Source organism: Macaca nemestrina, chromosome 8 (genome assembly GCF_043159975.1).
Source record: "Macaca nemestrina isolate mMacNem1 chromosome 8, mMacNem.hap1, whole genome shotgun sequence".
In the NCBI taxonomy this organism is placed as follows: domain Eukaryota; kingdom Metazoa; phylum Chordata; class Mammalia; order Primates; family Cercopithecidae; genus Macaca; species Macaca nemestrina.
Window position 1 is genome coordinate 94000201 of NC_092132.1, and position 21170 is coordinate 94021370.

Genomic DNA, 21170 nt, shown 5'->3' on the forward strand with positions numbered 1-21170 from the left:
TCAATAGATTGGAAATGATCAGCTGTAAGTAAATAGCTTCCTTTGTCTACAGGATTCAACTTTGCAGTATTTTCACATGTTGGAGAGCTATAAAAAAGCATAAATTAATTTTCCCATAAATCTTACTGAGAGTTCAATTCTTGCCTTAAGAAGCCTCTGTGGGATGGAACAATATTCACTTTGCTTTAATGTTTAACATTAAAGCAAGGTGGCTGAAGAGATAGGTATTTCATACCTTCTCCAAGATGACAAATTGCTGACAAACTTGGATCCCGTGTGAATCAGCGTTGTTCAAAAGGAAATATTTCACATAGCTTTACTAGATTTTGGAATAATTTAATTCTCTAAATAACATTGTTATTGTTAGATGAAGCTTTGCTTCAAGATAATTACCTACTCTCTGCAATGGGCATTATCATGTAGATATTGTATAACATTTTCATTGTCTTAGAGGTTTTCTCTTAAAAATGTAATGCCATTTATATCATATCATGCCTAACTTCAAAGTCTGTTTGATATTTATAATCATGGAATTGATTTTTAAAGCTATACAGGGTAGACAAGCTGGCGATGACTTTGTTGAGTCTTCCATTCTTGAATCTGTACAGAGAGTTGACCGTGCAATTAACTCCACACGAAGACATTTATTTTCACAGTAAGAATTTATTTTATATAGATTGAAAACTTGTTTTCATTTCTGTTCTACTTGGTTTTTATCATCTCCATAAGTCACATTATAGTGCATAAGATTGCAGAAGAGTGCTTTCTTTAGTCCTTGTGTATGCGTCCCCATCTGGGCTAGCTATCATTATCAGTTCACCTTAAAAAAGGGGACACTTCTTCCCCATGGAATCTAAATGGCATTAATATATGCCAAAGGTCTATGCTATACAGGCTGACAATAGACACTAGGTAATGGGCTCTGTTACCTCAGCATCCACCAAACAGTGTCAGATGCAGTGCTCCTGCAATGTGTGAATTGAGAATGATTATTAAGTTGAACACACCTCGGTATAAACTGGGAGGCTACGACAAACATTATGTTTAGGATATTTGTCATTTTACTTTATTTTAAGTTGAATTGGAATGTTTGTGGACTAGTGAAAACTTCCAATCCCATTAACTTCTCTGTGTTTGTGACATCAGGATGTATTAACAACAACAACAAAAAAATGATTGTTGGTTTCATCATAATGGAATGAAGTACATATTCAGTATTTGCAGTTAGTGGTCAAAAAGGGACATTGTAAAATCCCAAATTGAGTCTCATCTGGCTTCCTGCACATCCATAAACAGAATGGCTTTGTGGTCATGGGCGTCTGTTCTAGAACCACGCAGCCGATTTATATTCTCTCCTTGATTGCTCACTTCATTACTTTCTGTCTGGGTGACCTTGGGCAAGTAACTTAACATCTTTGTACCTCAGGCTCCTTGCCTGTAAAATTGGGATAACAGTAGGATCTACTTCATGGATGTGTTTGCTAGGAAGAAAAAATGAGATAATATGTAAAAAGTGCTTCAGCAGTGCCTGGAGAATAGAAAGTGCTTAACCAAAGTGAGCTACTAGCATAATTATTATTATTCTGTGACCTCAAGTTATTAAGATTCAAGACATAGAGGATGAGATGTACCTTAGTCGACCAAAGTCTCTAAAACAGTTTGCTTCACATTCTCAGTGCTTTTAAATTTCTTTTTAACATATTTAGTTCAGTTCTACAAATGTGCATAGACTGCTACTGTGTGGTGGTCAGTGGGCTTGGTATTTGGGATACAAGATAAATAATAGGTCAATATCTCATCAGTAACCTAGTTCTTTCTTTAGCAGAGGAGACAATATGTCAGCAATTCAAGTACATCTTACTGAGTATATAAGAGACGTATTTAAGGATACAGGAGTAATAGAGAAGATGGAGTGATAGCTTGTCAGAGCTCTCAGGGAAACTCTACAGGGAGAGTGAGGCCTGAGCCGGATTCTAAAGGCAAGCGGGAATTTCTAGGAGATTACACTAAGGAAGAGAAGGCACAAAATGCCAAGTCTTGCAGACCGAGGTATTGCATAGTACTTCAGAAGGTTTACTGAGCCCCCTAGAATCCATTCATTGACCCCTCCAGTTTAGAACCCCACCATGGATGTTGTTTACTGCATAAAACTATTGTTTAAATCATCCATTCATTAAAAACATATATTTTTGAGTTCAGTACTGGGACTAACATTTGGAATCAAGTTGTTAGCAAAATAGGAAAAGAGCCCACAGCTCCTCTGTAGAGCTTCTATGGTAGTGGTGGAGCTTTCATTCTTCTCGAACGTTTGGGAAATGCCTTTTTAAATGCACAGTATTTGCAAGCTTCATGGATTCTGCAGTCTTGCTTTGTAAAGAATCATGTGTTTTGTCATTTGCAGAAAACCTCACACCTCCAGTGACCTGCTGGCTCAGTTTCATTACCCGCGTGACCCACTGATTGTGGAAACGGCAAGAGCAGGGGAGATTTTTGAGCACACGCTGCAGCTGATACGGGAACGTGCGAAGCAGGGACTCACTGTGGACTTGGAAGGCAAAGGTCAGCCGCAAAACCATTCTGTTCTCGGCCTACTGCCCACAGAAAACTGACTACCACCTTAGCAATGGACACTGAACTTTTAATCTCCAGAATATCTTGGGATTTAGAAATTAATTTACTTATTACTTTTACCAAATAAATACAGATGTTTCTCATAGGAACTGTAATTCCAAAGTAAGGATGATAAATATATATTCAAACTTGTCTCAGCTTTTGACAGTTATAAGTATAGAGAACAAATTTAGGAAACTTATATTAAGTGAACTTGCATTTCAAATGTAAAAGATATTATTGTGTCTTACAGAGAAATGCTTTATTACCAGGGGAATATTTTTCTACTTTATCCTTGTAATCACCTGAATCATTCAGTGAATTTACTTGAAATTTCTTCTCCACTTATAATATTTATAATCCCTCCCCAATTCTTTTGATTTTTGTTTTTTTCTGTTGTTGTTGTTGTTGTTTTGCTTTTTGGTATATGCAAGTTCTTGTGTATTTCTTTTTAAAACCAGACATCTACTTAGTATATGTCAAATGAGATGATATCGAAAGCTTTCAGATTTTCTAAGTTGTTCTCTTTCAAATGAAATAAATGAAGATTCTTTGCTACATACTATTTGTGCTGTGAATACAGCATCAACTTCTATCGGCTTACCCTTTCTTTATTCTCCTTCAGAAAATCAACCGAGACATGGTGCAGAAGGCCTATCTGTGAGCTTGCTTCAGTCCTTAGAGCTCTGTACAATTTCCCTAACGGGCATATGACTGTCCCCGGCCAGCCAGTATGATGGGTTTTCAAAGCTTCTTTAGCCAAAATATCCAGATTCCCAAGATTAGGATATCTCAGGATCCAGCCAGGAGCTGGCTAACACAGATAAAGTGCAAATGGTCCCATTATCGATTGCCAGTTTCTGGGGATTAAATAGGGATGGTAACTTTTCGTACGACTTAGTGAACAGTCTTTGTAGCATTGGGAGAAAGCTGGAATTTTAAGCCCTGTTAAAAGGTAGAGCTCCAAGCATGTCCCTTATTATTTTGCCTGTTTGCCAGGGAATGACAGCTTATAGTAGTTCAGAAAGTTGCTGCTTAATCCCTCCTTGTCAAATATCATGTGGGTTAATATTCACATGATCCATAGTGACATTTCTTTGACCTTGTTCTCTAGAAGCACAAAACTTGAGAGAAAAAATTCTGAAATGAAACAAACAAAAATCAACAAAACAATTCTGGGATGTGGATGAACAAATCCTTGCCAACATCGTTCTTGTAAAGGCACAGAGTAGAAGTTAGTAGCTGGCTGGCACCTGTTCTCTTTCCATTTTGCTTCTTCTAGCAGCTAGCCATTGTTTACAGGATGAACAGTACAAAAATAATCCAGGGATCTTCTGGAAACATCTTTTAGTGTTATAGAATGAACCCCCCTTTTGTTGTGACCTAACGAAATGTTGTTAGAAGTAAGAAGGGCTTCTGTCCACCCAGGGCGGGCGGGGTGTTCCCGCAGCACCTGGAGTTCCAAGTTGCCCGCGCCCTCCCAGGCCCGCCCTCCTCATGGCTTTTGCCGCGTGTCTTTCAGAATTCCGGTACAATGACTTGGTGTCCCCGCGCTCCCTCGGCCTCATCGCCAGTTTATCTGGATGCACAGCTCGCAGACCTCTGCCAAACTGCTCCCACCCATGTTTCCACAGAAAGTACCGCGCCCATGACGGCACGTGCAACAACCTGCAGCAGCCCACGTGGGGCGCTGCGCTGACCGCCTTCGCGCGCCTGCTGCAACCCGCCTACCAGGATGGCATCCGCTCGCCCCGCGGGCTCGGCCTTCCCGTGGGCTCCCGCCAGCCCCTCCCGCCGCCCCGGCTGGTCGCCACAGTGTGGGCTCGCGCTGCGGCCGTCACCCCCGACCACAGTTACACACGTATGCTTATGCACTGGGGCTGGTTTCTAGAGCACGACTTGGACCACACAGTGCCCGCGCTGAGCACAGCCCGCTTCTTGGATGGGCGGCCGTGCAGCTCCGTCTGCACCAATGACCCTCCGTGCTTCCCCATGAACACCCGGCACGCCAACCCCCGGGGCACCCACGCGACCTGCATGCTCTTCGCGCGCTCCAGCCCCGCGTGTGCCAGCGGCCGACCCTCTGCGAAGGTGGGTTCAGTCTATGCACGAGAGCAGATCAACCAGCAAACAGCCTACATCGATGGCTCCAACGTTTACGGGAGCTCGGAGCGGGAATCCCAGGCTCTCAGAGACCCTTCCGTGCTTCGGGGACTCCTGAGGACAGGCTTGCCTTGGCCTCCTTCGGGAAAGCACTTATTGCCCTTTTCTACAGACCCACCCACTGGGTGCGAGCGACAGGATCAGGACAGCCCCTGTTTCCTGGCCGGGGACCACCGGGCCAACGAGCATCTGGCTCTGACCGCCATGCACACCCTGTGGTTCCGGGAACACAACAGGCTGGCCAGGGAGCTGTCCGCCCTAAACCCCCACTGGGACGGAGACACGGTTTACCAGGAAGCCAGGAAGATCGTAGGTGCGGAGCTGCAGCACATCACCTACAGCCACTGGCTGCCTAAGGTCCTGGGGGACCCTGGCACTAGGATGCTGAGGGGTTACCGGGGTTACAACCCCAACGTGAATGCGGGCATCATTAACTCTTTTGCTACTGCAGCCTTTAGATTTGGCCACATATTAATCAATCCTATTCTCTACCGACTGAATGACACCTTAGGTGAAATTTCCGAAGGCCACCTTCCGTTCAATAAAGCGCTCTTTTCACCATCCAGAATAATTAAGGAAGGTGGGATAGACCCGGTCCTCCGGGGGCTGTTTGGCGTGGCAGCTAAATGGCGGGCAACCTCCTACCTTCTCAGTCTTGAGCTGACCCAGAGGCTCTTCTCCGCGGCTTATTCTGCAGCAGTGGACTCGGCTGCCACCATCATTCAAAGGGGTAGAGACCACGGGATCCCACCATATGTTGACTTCAGAGTTTTCTGTAATTTGACTTCAGTTAAGAACTTTGAGGATCTTCAAAATGAAATTAAAGATTCAGAGATTAGACAAAAACTGAGAAAGTAAGTATGCAAATGTTGCTTGGATTTAAACATTTCCTAGGAGAGGTAAAAGTGTTAAAGGTCACTTTGTGTGGCTGGAATTTGGTTCCCTGGGGGTGTTGCAGAGCTTTTAGTACTTGTTGTTGGAGAGGTTTAATATTAAAGGAAGGATTCACCAGAAACTGAAGTCCCCCTTTCTGTTCCTTTTTCTACCCACCTCCTTGGAAATGCAAATATTGCTACCTCCTATTAACTTGCATTTCAGTTAGGAGAGGCAAGGCAAGCATATCTAGCCCATTTATGTTCTGTGGTAATCCAAGCAAGCCCCTTTTGTTGATATGAGACCATACATTCTGATATAAATTCATAAAATAAACTGGCCCATCACATAGGCCTTCTTAGGGAGAGAAAAGTAGTGACAATAAAAACAAATTATTTTTTGTGATAGTTCTAATTCATGGTCGGAATTTAAGTTGGAGCTTTTTCACTGCACCTTTAATGTCTTTCATTAAAGTATTACTGTTACTTTTTCTACATACAGGATTTGAAGTTTCATTAAAACTACAAGTATACATTTCCAGGAATGAGATTCAACTGTTTCTCATGCTCACCAACCTTCCTCCTTTAAAAATATATATATATTTTTAAAAGTTTCATAAAGAACTTTTGTCTGCAGTAGGTTAAATATAGGAGACTAATATTTATTAATATTTTAAGGTATTTTTATGTGAAATCTTTCAAAGAAGTTTTAAATTATAAGTTCTGTAGCCAATTGCCAAGATTAGGCCTTTCTTTGCAAAACCAAGGCTATAAATACTTCTATGCCAATAGAATTTGTCACATATGTGGAATATCAAACTGTGAAAATGTGTAATGTATTTAAAAGAAATCAAAGCACCCTGCAGATTGAATTTGCACATTTCTTTTGGAAAGGACAATGATTTGGATTCACGAAGACCTGGTTTAAATCTCTGTTCTACCACCCAACAGTACCGAGAGCCTGTGAAAAGTAAACAGTTTTCAATCTCAGGATACCTATAAAATGAGAAAGTAGCACCTTCTTCTCAGAATTGTTTAAAGATTAAATTACATAAAATGCATCAGATACTTGGCCCCATTCCTCCTGCATCATAGGCAATCAATAAATGTTAGCTGTAGATGTTTTATTATAACATGATAATTTCAATTGTCAGGGGCATTATGATATTGCACATCTGCTCAGATCCAGCCCTGTGGTAGGCGTGGGAGCCAAGATGACTGAAACAGCATCCACACAGGGAAAGCCTGACAGCATGTGGGGGGAGCCAGGGAGCTGCCGTGATCAGTGTGGAAAGGGCTTGGTAAAAGTCGTGATTAAATGCTGTGAGCACACAGCGGTGAGAAATGGAAGGCTCACAGCAAGCCACTGATAAGAGATGCCATTTGATCTGGTCTTAGAAGTTTCAGTGTAAGAGGCTAGATGATGGGGAACAGCAGGTAGCATCTGGGGTGAGGGACTGAAAGCAGGAAGGCGTGGGGTTGAGTGTCAGGAGGAGAGAACAAAAAGGTAATAGGGGACAGGTTTTAAAGAGGCTGTGCTCCTTGCAAGGGAATCTGATCTTCACTCCGTATTTAACTCTAAAGCAGGAGAGTGACCTGAAGAGAGACTCTTCCCTGACACAGTAACTGGCAGACATCTGGAAGGTGTATTGTAAGGAGGAGAGGCTAGCATAGCAGCCAGGAATCCCACAGCTACCAGAGTCATCCAGGAGAAGCTCAAAGATGGCACAGATAGGCTTGTGGCCATGTATGCAATCCTATCAGAATTTTAAATGTTTCCTGTGGGTAGATTATCTGGATTAGAAAAAGCTAGGAGTATGATGTTTTGTGCAATCTGAGTCCCACTTCTCAATTGGCAGCTAACTTGTAAATTCACCACAAATTAGAATACCCAGAATGTTTCTTCTTACAAATTTCCTGTCCCAAATTCCTCCTAAATCATGTGGTTCTAATGTTAGCTGTATTAGCCTCCACTGCGGGCCACTGTCCATCCTTGCAGTGGCCGATGTGAAGTATGAGTGCCCTTTCAAACGGACAGCAGCTGGGGAGACTGCATTGAGCATTCACTCAGTGACCTTTCTATTTGTTCCTTTCATGTATATGGGATATTAGCCCCAAGAGTCTATGCAGCCTAAATGTTGAGTCGTTATCCTTGCCTGGGAGAATGTTTGAACTAGTGGAGCTCTGTGCATCCTGGTGCTTGGCATCAGCAGGAGGAGGAGAGCATTGCTGACTGGCATGGGTGGGTTGCCAGAAGTCAGCAGAAGCCAGATGCTTTTCGCTTAGGCTGTTACAGATGCCTGACTTTCCCCTTCCATTCACGGCAAATTTGTAAAATATGAAACATACACTCATTCAACTATGAGTGCAAAATAAATAAATTGGAATTTTTTTACAGTGTTAGTCCTCAAATCTGTAGATTGCAATTTCTCAGGAATGCTGAAGATAACGTAGTATTTCTTTACCCTATTACTTCTTTTCCTTTTTGTATCAATTCACAAGTGTGGTTTTAGGACTTTGTTTTTAAATCACTTCAATCCACTGGGTGGGGCCCCTTGTCTCTGCCTCTAAGATGTGCCTCGAGCCCTGTATCTTCACGTGGCTGAGTGGAGGGAAGACAAAAGGAGCAAATGTGAAGCCTCTTTTATAATTCATTAATAATTTTCATGAGGGTTCCACCCTCATGACCTGATCTCCTAAGACCCCACTTGTCAATACCATTACATCGGAGATGAAGTTTCCACATTTGAATCTGGGGGAGATACATTTAGATCATAACAGTGTGGAAACCCAATCCTAAAGCAGATGGCAGCTGTCTCTGAAAGACTTGGCTGTGAGTGCCAAGAAGGACATTTGAGATACATGAGAAGTAGGGTCAAGACTGGCACCAGGGCCCCTGTGATATGTGTGAGACATGAAACGCCATGGGTCTTGCTGCACCAAGGAGTCTAATCCTAGAATTAGCATTGGACTCATCTCATCCCCATAACATTAAGACGCACCAGCGAAACTGACACACTTTTTTCTAAGTGGAATTGTACATGGAACACTGCCCTCTAGAGGAGAGGACAGCAGAGGAGTTCCGGGAGAGGCAGGCAGGGGCTGGGTGGGGTTCCTCGGCATCTACTCCTCTGAGTTCACTGCTCTGAGATCCACAGACCGCAGCATTTGCCAGTAGGATTTGTGACATGTACAAACATCCTGCCTCCTTCAGTACCAAGAGCTCAGGAAATCTTTTTTTCATTTTGTTTTCTTGGTCGAAAGTGTTTTATTTTTTAAAGAGCTTGTTTTATTCCGGGATCATATGAAAATGAATTATTTTCTTTTTATAAGAGTATTCTTGCTCTCAAGAATCACACTGTGTCTTTTTATTCTTCCTAAAACATGTAATGAGCAGAAGGTGAAGATCAGTTATCCACTGAATTGTGAACGTAAGTTCCCAGAGAGACCGTTTTTAAAGCTATTTTTTAATCTTCTTTTGAAAACATAATACTGTGTGTGATTTTTTGTGGATATGGTTACTTTTGGTTTTGAGTAAGTATAACTTCATTTGTCACTCATAATCACAAAAATGTGTAACTGCCTCGGCTTTTTTTTTTTTTTTTTTTTTTTTTTTTTTTGAGACGGAGTCTTGCTCTGTCATCTAGGCAGGAGTGCAGCGGTGCGATCTCGGTTTGCTGTAACCTCCACCTCCAAGATTCAAGTGATTCTCCTGCCTCAGCCTCCCGAGTAGCTGGGATTACAGGCGTGTGCCACTACGCCTGGTTAATTTTGTATATTTAGTAGAGACTGGGTCTCGCCATGTTAGCCAGGTCGACCTCGAACTCCTAACCACATGTGATCCGCTTGCCTCAGCCTCCCAAAGTACTGGGATTACAGATGTGAGCTACCACACCCAGCCCTGCCTCAGCTCTTTAAAAAAATAGATCATATTTCACCAATTAAGTAACTTATATTCTGTATATGTACCTATGTTATGATAGCTTCACTTGATAATATTAAAAATAAACAGACAAATTAACAAAAAAAAATTTAATTTCTTCCCTCTTTCCACTTCTGGGTTTCAGGAGGTGAAATCGCATGATTCCTTCCCAAAAACTTGCATTGTCTGTCTTTGTCTTCCTGTGCCAGGAAAGGTCGCCCCTTTCCCGTGGGCTTGACTTTTCCTTCTTCTGCATGTTCAGCTGTCATTCCTCTGCTAACTATTTATCAACTTTTACATTCATGCCAGCCTTAAAAGACCTTGCATCGGCGCTACCCCCTCACCTTTCCTGAGTATTTAGTAGGCCCAGGAGCAACTTTAATTGCCATAAAACAGTGATTGTTGACCATTTTACATAAGACCATCTCACAAATCTAGTAGAATCTATGAAACTTCTTTTGCAGGAAGATACAGCAAAGATAGAAAAATAGACCCCACATTCTGTGTGTATTTTCAGAGGACTCACAGATTCCTGGGTGCCCTCTATTCCTTCACTGATGTAGTATCCCTTCCTTGCTGGCATCTCAGACACAGGAAAAGGGTGCTTCTCTCCCACATGCCTTCAAATGGCTGCTCCCTTGGCCAAAAAGCAGCCCCCAGATTTGCGACTACCATGAACTCTTAGTCAAGGACCAGTCCTTTTCTCCTATCCCTTTTGGAGTCAGTGACTTTGTTCTTTACATCACAGGAGAGTCCTGAGCTGCTTAAACCTCTGGAGGACCAGCATCTTGTCTTCATCTCTAGTCTCTGCTTCTTTCTGTTCAGCGTTTTCTTCCTTTCTCCCTCAGCTCTCCTATCTCCTAATTTATGCATATGGTGCACTGATGATGGCTCTCTCCTACTCACATGTTTATAGTCTTTTATGATATAGCTAGCACAAGAGTCTTAAGTATCACATTTTTTTCTAAGCAATACTTTTATAAGGATATTATATTATACAATTATACCAAATTTTGTTGTTTGACTCTAAATGCCAGTTTTAGAGCCTTGCCATCCCTGGTCATTTTCATTGCACAGTATTTCTGCTTTTCTAGAGAACATATTAATTGAATGACAGGTTCCAAGAGTATGTACTGCTTGGTAGCAGATACATTGTCTAATTTATCTTTGAATCCCTGGAGCTCAGCCCAGGGCCTAGCACAAAGCAGCTGCTCTCTAGATATTTCATTAGGGAAAGTGGGACTTGCTTGGGTGAGATTCATTTTAATTTTCCAAGGGCCTTTGATTGGAAAATTATTCTTTGCTTGAACACCTTTGACAAGAGAAATGTTCTTAGGTGAAAACTAGATTTTTACGCTTATTCTTACCAATTTATTTTTTCATCAACTATTAAGTGGCATCAATGAACTATGATTATAATCTTTTGTATAATCTTTTATACAAAAGAATGAGAAGTTACAACAGAGAACATCACGTTTGATTCTTACATGACCTTAACCCCAATTTCAAAAAGTTAAAAATGCACACACTTAACCAATCAAAACTCATTCTGTCAACACTATATCCCTACAACACAGAAGACACACATGCCTGAGCAAATAAAAAGTGACAAGAGGCCAATTAAAAATAAGATTGTCAGTCAGTTATCCCCAAAGGTCCATTTCTTAGAAGGCATGCAGTTCTGTTTGTCTAGCAAAAACAGAATGCAAAATAATTTAACGCCTTAAAGTATGACATTAATTTAACATCAGTTGTGTAGACAGTGGTGTGTCTTAGTAATTGTGTTTTAGAAGTTATAAATATATACAGGTTGAGCATCACTAATCCAAAAATTCAAAATTCCTCAAATGCTCAAAAATCAAAAAGCAAAAATGTTTGAATACTGTCATGATGCCACAAGTGGAAAATTCCATCCCGAACTCATATGACCAGTTTCAGTTAAAAGAGGTGCACAAAAGCATCCCCGAGGGAAAAAAGACTTTCACTACCCCCTTCAGCTGCAATATATCTTATAAGGTGTATGTGAAACATAAATGAATTTGGTGTTTAGAGTTGGATTCCATTCCCATGATATCTCATTATGTATGTGCAAATATTCCCAAATCCAAAAAGATTCCAAATCTGAAACATTGCTGATCCCAAGCTGGATAAGGGATACTCACAATCTGTGTATAACTTCTTCACTTTGAGAATCTACTTTTTATTCCTGCCTTTGAAAATTGTGTAGTACTATGATAGATTATTTTACAATTATAAAAATTCAGCTGAAGAAATCTTTACCATTATGTTACCAAAATTTAACACTTACAGAAATGAAGATATTCAGTTGTTCCTCATTATATACTGTATGAAATCATAGCAAATACTTTATAGAAATCTTTATGCTTTATTTCACATCTAAATTCTATGTTACCAACAGAGTATATATCTGAATGCAATTTAATGCATTTTGTCTTTAAATCACCAAAATCTGTCTAAACTAAACTAAAATTTTCAATTAACATCATGTATCAAAAGTGGCATGTGGTACAATGCACACCTTTTAAGTGTACAATTTGATGCCTTTGAACAATATTCATACCTCTGTAATCATTACCCCAGTGAAGACAAAGAGCATTGTCATCATTCCGGAAGCATAGCTCATGGTCTTTGCAGTCTGTCTTCTCACCCAGACCCTTCCCAGCAAACACATATTGGAATTTTCTCACTGTATGTTCATTTTGTCTCTTCTAGAACTTTACATAAATTGAATCATACCGTACGTATTGTTTTAAGATTATTTTGCTTGGGATTTTTTGAAGTTCACATATATTGTGAAGTGCACCTGTAGATCATATGTTTTGTTCATTGTGAGTGGTATTGTTTGTATGAATATACAAATATTTGTTTAATTTTCTATTTGAAGTGGCCATTTGGGCTGTTTCCCGTTTTTATCGCTTCTGAATAACTCTGCGATGAACGCTCATATGCAAGTCTTTTTGTGGGCCTATGATTCCATTTCTCTTGAATAAAAACCTAACAGTATAATTTCTAGGTCACTTCGTAACTCTGTGTTTAACTTTATAAGAAACTGCCAAATTGTTACCCAAAGCGGTTGTAATATTATTCCCTCCCACTGGCAGTGTAGAAGACTTTATATTTGCTTAATTTTTTTCTCCCGTCTGTTCTTTTGGTTGGAAATATTCTATTGATTTTTCCTGCTAGTTCACAGACTTTCTACTGTCATCTTCAATCTCCTTTTACATATATCAACTGAAATTTTCATTTTGATTATTGCACTAGTTCTAGAATTTACCTTTTTTATGATTTTTAATTTTCTTTTTATATTTGTTTAAATGTTAATTCAATAAGAGCATACCTTCTTTAATTTGTTAAATACATGTATAATAGTGGCTTTAATGTCCTTTTCTGATAAATTAAACATTACAGCCATCATTCAGGGGTTCATTACTTTCCTAAGTGTGAATTCCAATTTTGCTTCTTTCTCTGTCTTGTAATTTCTAAGTGCATATCAATTACTGTGATTCTGTCTTGTATTTGCATAGGTTTTATGCTTCATTTGGGTGAAAATGTAGAAACTCCATGAATGTCTCCTAAGCTTCGCTGACGTGGGATGGCTGAACTTCCAAATGCTGTGGGCCATGCTAATCTTGGCAGGGCTTGGTTTTCAGCTCTGTTGAGTAGAATTTATCCTTATAAGGATAGAAGTTATTCTGTTAAGACTCGGAGACTTGGCAAACTGCTGTCTGACTGCTCTCTGGGTGTTACTGAGGTGTTACAGCCATCACCGTGTTCTGATTCAACCTTCTGCAGCAGTTGCCCTGTGTACACCTCATGCAGTTCCTGTTGCTCAGGTGTCAGCCAGCCATCCCCAGGGCTGTGAGGGGCCCCAAGGTAAATGTCTGCCCCCTCCCCACTGCAGGCCCCGCCACCTGTTCCCAGCTGCTTCAGCTTTCTGGAACTGGGATGGCAGCCTCTTGAGTGCAGCTGCACCTTGCTGTGCTGGGATTCTAGTGCTCTGTACAGTGTGTGGGAAGTTTCTCCTAGACGGAAACTGAGGCCATTGTCATGAGTTTCCCTCTTCTCAGGCTCCTCAGTCTGAGATTGTGATTGTTTATGATGGGAAAACTAGTCTCCTTTCCATCACACCATAGCCAGAAACAAGTTTACATTCATTCTAAATTGTATTTTTCCCCTAAAATTTTAGCTCCTGAGCAATTGTTCAAATGAAAAATTTTTACCGTAATTAACTATGTATTTTAGGCCTCTCCCTACTTACACCTGAATGTTCACAGCAGCTCTCTTTACATCCTCCTGCAATGCATTTCTTCCTTTGTATGGCACCTAATATTGTTACCCCTGCAGAGCTATTTTTTCATTGGTAATATCACAGAACTTTGCACCTATTAATATTAAAATGCTTATAGTACATTGCAACTATTTATATACGCAACCTCCATATTAAAATGTGAACATTCTGGAGGAGTGTGGCTTATCTCCTTAAGTGTGTAACAATGCCTGATTCTTAGTATTTGTTAAACAAGCAGAAGGATTAATGGAGCGCATAAGTTTTGTTGGTTTAGTTTTTTGTTTTTGAGGCGTTATATTTCCTGTGGCCTTAGATTAGGGATTTGAACTATGTAAACAATTTGCATTTTTAACATATCTAAATAGCAAACCAGAAATTTAAACAACAGTTCCAAAATCTTTAAAAGTAATAGTATAATTTGGTCGTAATTGTAACATGAATATAAACATTAGAACTGATTCAAAACCCATGTCTAGCTAAGGAACTAAAAAATTGGAATTGTTAGCAGGCATGCTTATATTTTATTTCATAAGGACTTGCTGTACAAGAATGGTCCCCAGTTGATAGTCACTTTAAGAACAGTAGTAAACTAAAATGTGTTCAACTTTTTGTGTATCTGTCAAAACCCTTAATAACATATTTTGGTTTTGTATCAGGCCTAATATATATAGGTTCATATACAACAATTGTGTGAAGACCACAGTTGAGTGGCGATGGCAGAGACAGCGATCAAAATATTCAAAAATAAAGTATAGCAAATAAGTTTGCAGGTTTCAAGTGCAAAGTGACTGTTTAGAGGCTGAAAATATGAGTAAGTCCTTTTTTTCCTTCTGTGAGGAAAAGCTTGAAAATTGCTTCCAACACAAGATCTTACAGCAGGGCTGATTGGAAAGAATATCTGGACTACAGTATGCATGGTTTATTTGTTTATTATTATTATTACCATTATTTTTGAGATGGAGTTTCATTCTTTTTGCCCAGGCTGGAATGCAATTGTGCAATCTCGGCTCACCTCAACCTCCGCCTCCCACGTTCAAGCGGTTCTCCTGCCTCAACCTCCCAAGTATCTGGGAGTACAGGCGTGCACCACCATGCCAGCTAATTTTTATATTTTTAGTAGAGACGGGGTTCCTCCATGTTGGTCAGGCTGGTCTCAAACTCCCGAACTCAGGTGATCCACCTGCCTCGGCCTCCCAAAGTGCTGGAATTACAGGCCTGAGCCACCACACCTGGCCTGTTTATTTTTCAATCCCAGATTGATGTTTCTGTGCAACCAGGAACTCTCAGGCCACAGTCATTGCTGAGTCATGTGGAGCCACAGGTGCTCTGCACTCCCCTTGGGAAGGCCTCCGGGGACAGTGGGTCTTCCCAGGTCCCTGTGCTGCACTACCCCATCCAGCAGCATACATGGTGCCTGCAGCCAGAGGCTTGCAACCAGGCATCTGGCTTTGGCGTATGGAAAGAGAAAAAACTCAGATTAGCCATCATCCCAATCACACATCATACGCACATGAATCCTGCAGTCAAATTCCCATTCCCTGTCTAGTCCATCCCTTTCTTCTCGCAGGCATAGGTGGTCTGCTGAAGCTGCATTCCCTGCTGTAGCTGTGTTTATTGCTGATCTATAGAACCCATTTATTTCTCAGCCAAGTGCAGCTAAGATCCATTAGTGTCAGTACCTGTAGCAAGAGAGGCGTAGATAGCCATAAATTAGCTATAGTCTTAGATAATCTTCCCTTCGAAAAACAAGAAAGGAGCAGTGGGGAGCTGTGGAATTGTCCTGTGACAGTCCCATTACTCAGTGGCATTCTGCTGGCAGAGTCGGGGGTGGTGGGCTAACTGCCCTGAGAGTAAATTGGAGTTAAGTATGGGTCTCATTAGGCAATAATAGATTTTTTAAAGTTTTGGAAAGCTCTTTTATTCTCAGCCAAAACAAAAGCAAGCAAGCAAGAAGGAACATAGCCATTTATTTCCTGTTTTTCTATATATCTCTTCTCAATGTCCTCTTTTCTACTGCTTTTTCCGTTCCTCTGTGACATTTCGTATCCTCTTTGAAACCAAATTATATCGTCTTTTAATCTTTCTAGATCCTCTCTTTCACAGTTTCACCCTTTATTTTTCAATTCAATGTGTACTTAGAAAATCTTGGTTGTTTCTTTGGTCTCATAATTTTAATTCCCTTTTTTCCAATCTCTTCAACTCAGTAAATCAGTTTTTAAAAATATTTTCTTTTACAATGACTTACCTTTCTTCCTGCATTGAATGCACTGATATCTACATTTCACAGACATTTATTAAGTCACTGTTTTAAACAGAAGTTGAGGGAGAGACAGCACAGGTGAAATGAACACCATACCTGCATTGATGATCTCTGGAGGGTGAGTGAGCAGGTGATAGTTCTGAATTTGTTGAGCCCCATCCCAGTCTTCTGAGAGTTCTTTTGTTGAGTGTGTTCACCCAGCATCTGAAATAGTGTCTACAAAGTCAAGGAGGCCTGACGCTTATATGCACACACACTTTATGCACATTGTGACTGCGTGAACATCCTGCAGGCCCTCTCTAGGGTCTCGGGAGCGGCCCTTGTGGTTAGGGCTCTATAGAGTCATCTTCACTTGCTTCCTGTGAACTCTGCCTCTGGGTAGTTACTCAGCAAATACAGACCCATGACACACCCTTTCCCTTCGTTTGAGCAGGTTGTATCTCATGGGGTTGTTGACTGTGCTCATCTTTGTGAAATGTGAGGCAAACAAGGGATGACCATTGTGCCATATGTCTAGGACAGTCCCTGTCTACACTTGAGGTCTTCCAAGATGAATAGATACACAATCAAGTGCCTTTGTGGGATCCTGGGCAGAGCAGAGACTTCTAGTCCTATGTGGCCGTAGGACCAGGGCTATGTACCCCAGGGCACTTTTGAGAATAAAAAACGGCACTGTGAGTGCTAAAACTTCAGAGTTAGAGTGAACAACCTTCAGGTCAAGATGCCACTTTAACACAGAGTTTGGCAAACCACAGCCTGCAGGCTGGCTGTTGTTCTTGTGAATAGTTTGTTACATAGCCAGACACATTTACTTAACATTCTCTATGTCCCACTACCTGGCAGAGTTGAATAGTTGCAACAAAGACTGTATGGCTTGAAAAGTCCAAAGGTATACTAGTCACCCTTTAAGAACAGTTTGCCTACGCCTACTGTTGCAGAATCAAAGCACAATTGAAGAAGGATATTCTTTGATGAGTTTTTCCAATATATCTCAGGATTTGGGAATGATTCTGTTTCTCTTCAGAGTTATAGTTTTCTCATCTCAATATGAGACAGTCGTATCAAAAAAGTCCCCAAATGGAAGCCATATTTTTCTTATTAACCTCTTAGGCTTTATGGATGGGGTAGGTTTAATCTAATAGTAATAATATTTCTTCATATTTGGTCAGCATATGTTGCACAAAAAGGAGTGTTTTGTGACATACATCACCTCTCATTTTGTAAGACAATTTATTACATGAAGTGCTATTTTTTAAAATAATTATTCGTGCTCCAACATGAATAGAATAGTTTGAGGTGGATCTCTTCTGTATATGCCCTGGGCACATTCACACTTTCCATTAACACTTTCATTATCTCATGGTGTTAACTTTCCAAAGGACATGGAGTTGTCAAGTGGACAATGCGGGTTTTAATCTGAATCTATATGATTCCAAAGTTGATGCTTTTAGCCACTATATTATTTCCTGTGACTGCTATAATGAATTACCATAAACTAGATGCCTTAAAAAAAGACAGATTTATTGCCTTATAGTTCAGATGCCAGGAGTCGGAAATTTGTCTTGCTGGGCTAAAATCAGGTCTGTGCCCTTTCAGGAGGCTTCTTGGGATGATCTGTTTCCCCATCTTTCCCGCTTCTAGAGGCTGCCCACACTCCTTCGCTGTGGCCCCTTCTTTTCACTCTCCTATTCCTTTTTCCACTTTTAAGAACTCTTGTGATTACACTGGGCCCACCCAGTTAATGCACAATGGTCTTTCCCTCTTGATATCCTTTGGTGAATCACATCTGCAAAATCTCTTTTGCCATGTAAGGTGACATATTCACAGGTTCCAAAGATTAGGCCATGCATATCTTTGAAGGGTGGTGCACTGCTATTATGCAACTGCCAATGTTTGTTTTTATTTTCTGTTTTGCTTCAACTTTAGCACAGAAGGAGACTGAGAAACAGCATAATCCAGCACTTAGCAATACAGGCATAAAGGCTCTGATGTCAGACCATAGTGCTATATGTGCTCTCTTCATTTCCTTCTCACTGTGGAGCCTTTTGTACTTCTTCATAGGCTCATACTTCTCATCCCTAAAATGAGGATAATCACTGTATATATCTCATCAGTTTACTGAGAAGATGAAATAATTTAAAGCATGTCAAGCACTTAGCAGAGTGCCTGGATGCTAACTCTATGCACACATCTGATTGCCATGTGTAAGTGAATCTGCACTGGTCTCCAATTATGGAAATTTAGGAAATTAAAATTCAGGAAAATTAAAGAAAAAACATTCTTTAAGTAAGGTGGAAACCTGTCTTTCTGTAGGTAGCAATTCTTTCCTTTTCCTTTCAGAGCAGCATGACATTCACATAAAATGTATACTTCAGAATGAAAACACAGGAGACTGGCTTTAAATTAAGTAAAATTCATAGTCAGTGATGTGTAACTCAGTGTTTTCTTTTGCTCAGGAAATATATTTTCAAATGGCTGCAAGTGAGAATACTCTCTGCCGGGCGCGGTGGCTCACGCCTGTAATCCCAGCACTTTGGGAGGCGGAGGCGGGTGGATCACGAGATCAGGAGATCCAGACCATCCTGGCTAGCACGGCGAAACCCCGTTTCTAGTAAAAATACAAAAAATTAGCCGGGCGTGGTGGCGGGTGCCTGTAGTCCCAGTTACTTGGAAGACTGAGACAGGAGAATGGCGTGAACCCGGGAGGTGCAGCTTGCAGTGAGCCGAGTTTGCACCACTGCTCTCCAGCCTGGGCGACAGAGCGAGACTCCGTCTCAAAAAAAAAGAGAGAGAATACTCCCATTTGTATACTCTCTAGTCTTCTCTTTACATTAAAATTGAGGAAATTTGTTATTAATTTTTATGCCAATCAATCTCTCCTAACCTCACAATAGAAATGGCGCCACTGTTGCTGTTGGAAATCTGTGCTTTGTGCCATTTAGTGAGGTCGACTTGTCACCTCATTAAACAAATAGAGATCCTCAGAGAACCTGAATCCACATCTTCACTTCTTGGCTGGAATTGGGGAAAGCCACCAATGTGCTTTATGTTTTTGTGTGAAGAGAGCAATAACTGTTATCATGCAAATTTATAGAATGTACAGAAAATATTTTAAAGCCTTTATAAATTGTAATAAAGATATCTGTGAATTAATATTTGTACTTCTTTCATCCAGAATTAATATGGAGAGGGCAGGGAATTTCGGAAAATGTGCTGAAAATACTACCTTGGTGCTTTTCTGAGTTCCTAGTAATTAACTTTGTGATCTTGGGCAAATTGCATGATCCATCTGAGTTTCCACTTCCCTGGGCATATTATTCATTGGTTGCCACAGGAAACTTACTGAATGCTTTTAAATGGCTCTAAAATATTCTCCTTTGCAAATACTTATGAGCCTAAGGCAGACAAAAACTAGTTTGAATCAGTTTAGAATGTTTTTAAAGACTGAATTAAGTCAATATTTACTTTCATTTTGCATAATGCCAGATGTTCTATGCAACATTTGGATAATTTTGCCTATACCCTAATTTTCTCATTAACAATTAATGTTACTTCGTAACATTTTTTAGCTAGAATAGAATTTTTTTTTTTTTTCGGTGGGGGGCGTGACTTCTATAGCCAATGAAGTCATTAGTTTATTTTCTACTTTTAGTTACCTGAAAATATTTGAAAATGAATTAAAACATGTAAATATTTGTGCTATATATAATATTAAAAACTCTTCTTTGTTTTTCTTGCCTATTCCATTATGGGGAAATGTGATATAAAAGCTACTTTAAACAGAGAATGATGTGTTTTATAAGGCATTTGAAGAATAGCCTCTTTTCACTGGCAGGTTGAGAATTTCTTGGCAAACAATCAAATCGGTAAAATAATCTTCTTTTTTGCTAAAAAATACATAGAACCATTGAACAAAAAGTAAAACTATAAAGAATGGCTTTAAAGATAAACAAGCTCAAAAAAAAAAAAAAAAAGGGCAATTCTTATATATCAGAAAGGACAAGGAAACTTAAAAGCCAGAGAGAAATCAGGAATGAATGTGCTGTCTTGGCCCGGGATTATCAGTCATAGACATTGGTCCTAGTTATCAGAAGTTTAGGTTTTAGTACCCATTCAGGGTAAGGAGATATGGAATCCACCCAATCAGAGTCCTGAAACAGAGTTCTCTGCAGAAAGCCTGAAATCCTGCCTCATCTCTGCCAGGATGAAGGGAACTAGAAAGTCCTTTCTCATCAGGAAAGAGGAAGCAGCAATATGGTTTCTCGAGTAAACATCAGGGACTGAGGCTAAAATAAAACAGGAAAATTTTTGAAATTCTAATGCCAGCCTGTGTTACACAGGAAAAGAATCTGAATTTACTCAAACACCATGGTGCTGGAAAGACAAGAAGATAAATTAACATGAAAAACAGCCCAGGGCACATGAAACCGCTGAAATCCTGGCACAAGCACATGTGAAATCACTCTCTAGGCATTCTTTTATGACCCAGTGCATACAGACAGTCACGGGAATGACAAACCAAACTCCCAAGAAGTTCTCTCCTTCTCACACATGCAAGTTAAAATTCATTTCAGCAAATACATAGCTGCAAGATAGTAATGAGAATAAATGAAAAGCAACAAAACAAAACAAAATAAAAATGGAACTTAGGGAGATTAAAACAATAGGAGAGACTTTAAAGTATGTGCATTTAACATAACTAAGAGAATGAATAGAAACCATGTTAAAAGGAAAAGGTAAAAATACAGGTATTTGAAAAACTGAATTTCAAGACATGATATATATAATTGAAATTAAGATTTCAATAGATAGTGAAACAGCATACCAGAAATAGCTGAATAAAAAAATGGTGAACTGGAAGATAAATCTGAAGAATTCACTCAGCGTGTAGTACAGATAGATGAGAAGAATAAATAATAAGAGATTTAGAGATAGAGACAAAAGATTGAAAACATAAAATATTTATAGAAGTTCCAAGAGGTAGAAAACAGGAATGAGAGAGAGACCCAGTTTGAAGGGTTAGCAATAGAAGAG

General features: G+C 40.2%; 1 protein-coding gene across 9 annotated transcripts in view; it reads left to right on the forward strand.

Moving 5' to 3' along the window:
- The window catches only part of LOC105495658 (peroxidasin like), a 507670-nt gene that overhangs the window by 407946 nt on the left and 78554 nt on the right, over nucleotides 1–21170 (forward strand). For all 9 annotated transcript variants that reach the window (XR_011607033.1, XM_071068254.1, XM_071068255.1 and 6 more), the window contains 3 exons: nucleotides 547–655; nucleotides 2402–2559; nucleotides 4133–5627. Coding sequence is in view for 8 of the 9 variants with exons in the window: in XM_071068254.1 (XP_070924355.1) it covers nucleotides 547–655; nucleotides 2402–2559; nucleotides 4133–5627 (1762 nt within the window). In the remaining variant the exon portion in view is untranslated. The remainder of the gene's footprint in view (nucleotides 1–546; nucleotides 656–2401; nucleotides 2560–4132; nucleotides 5628–21170) is intronic.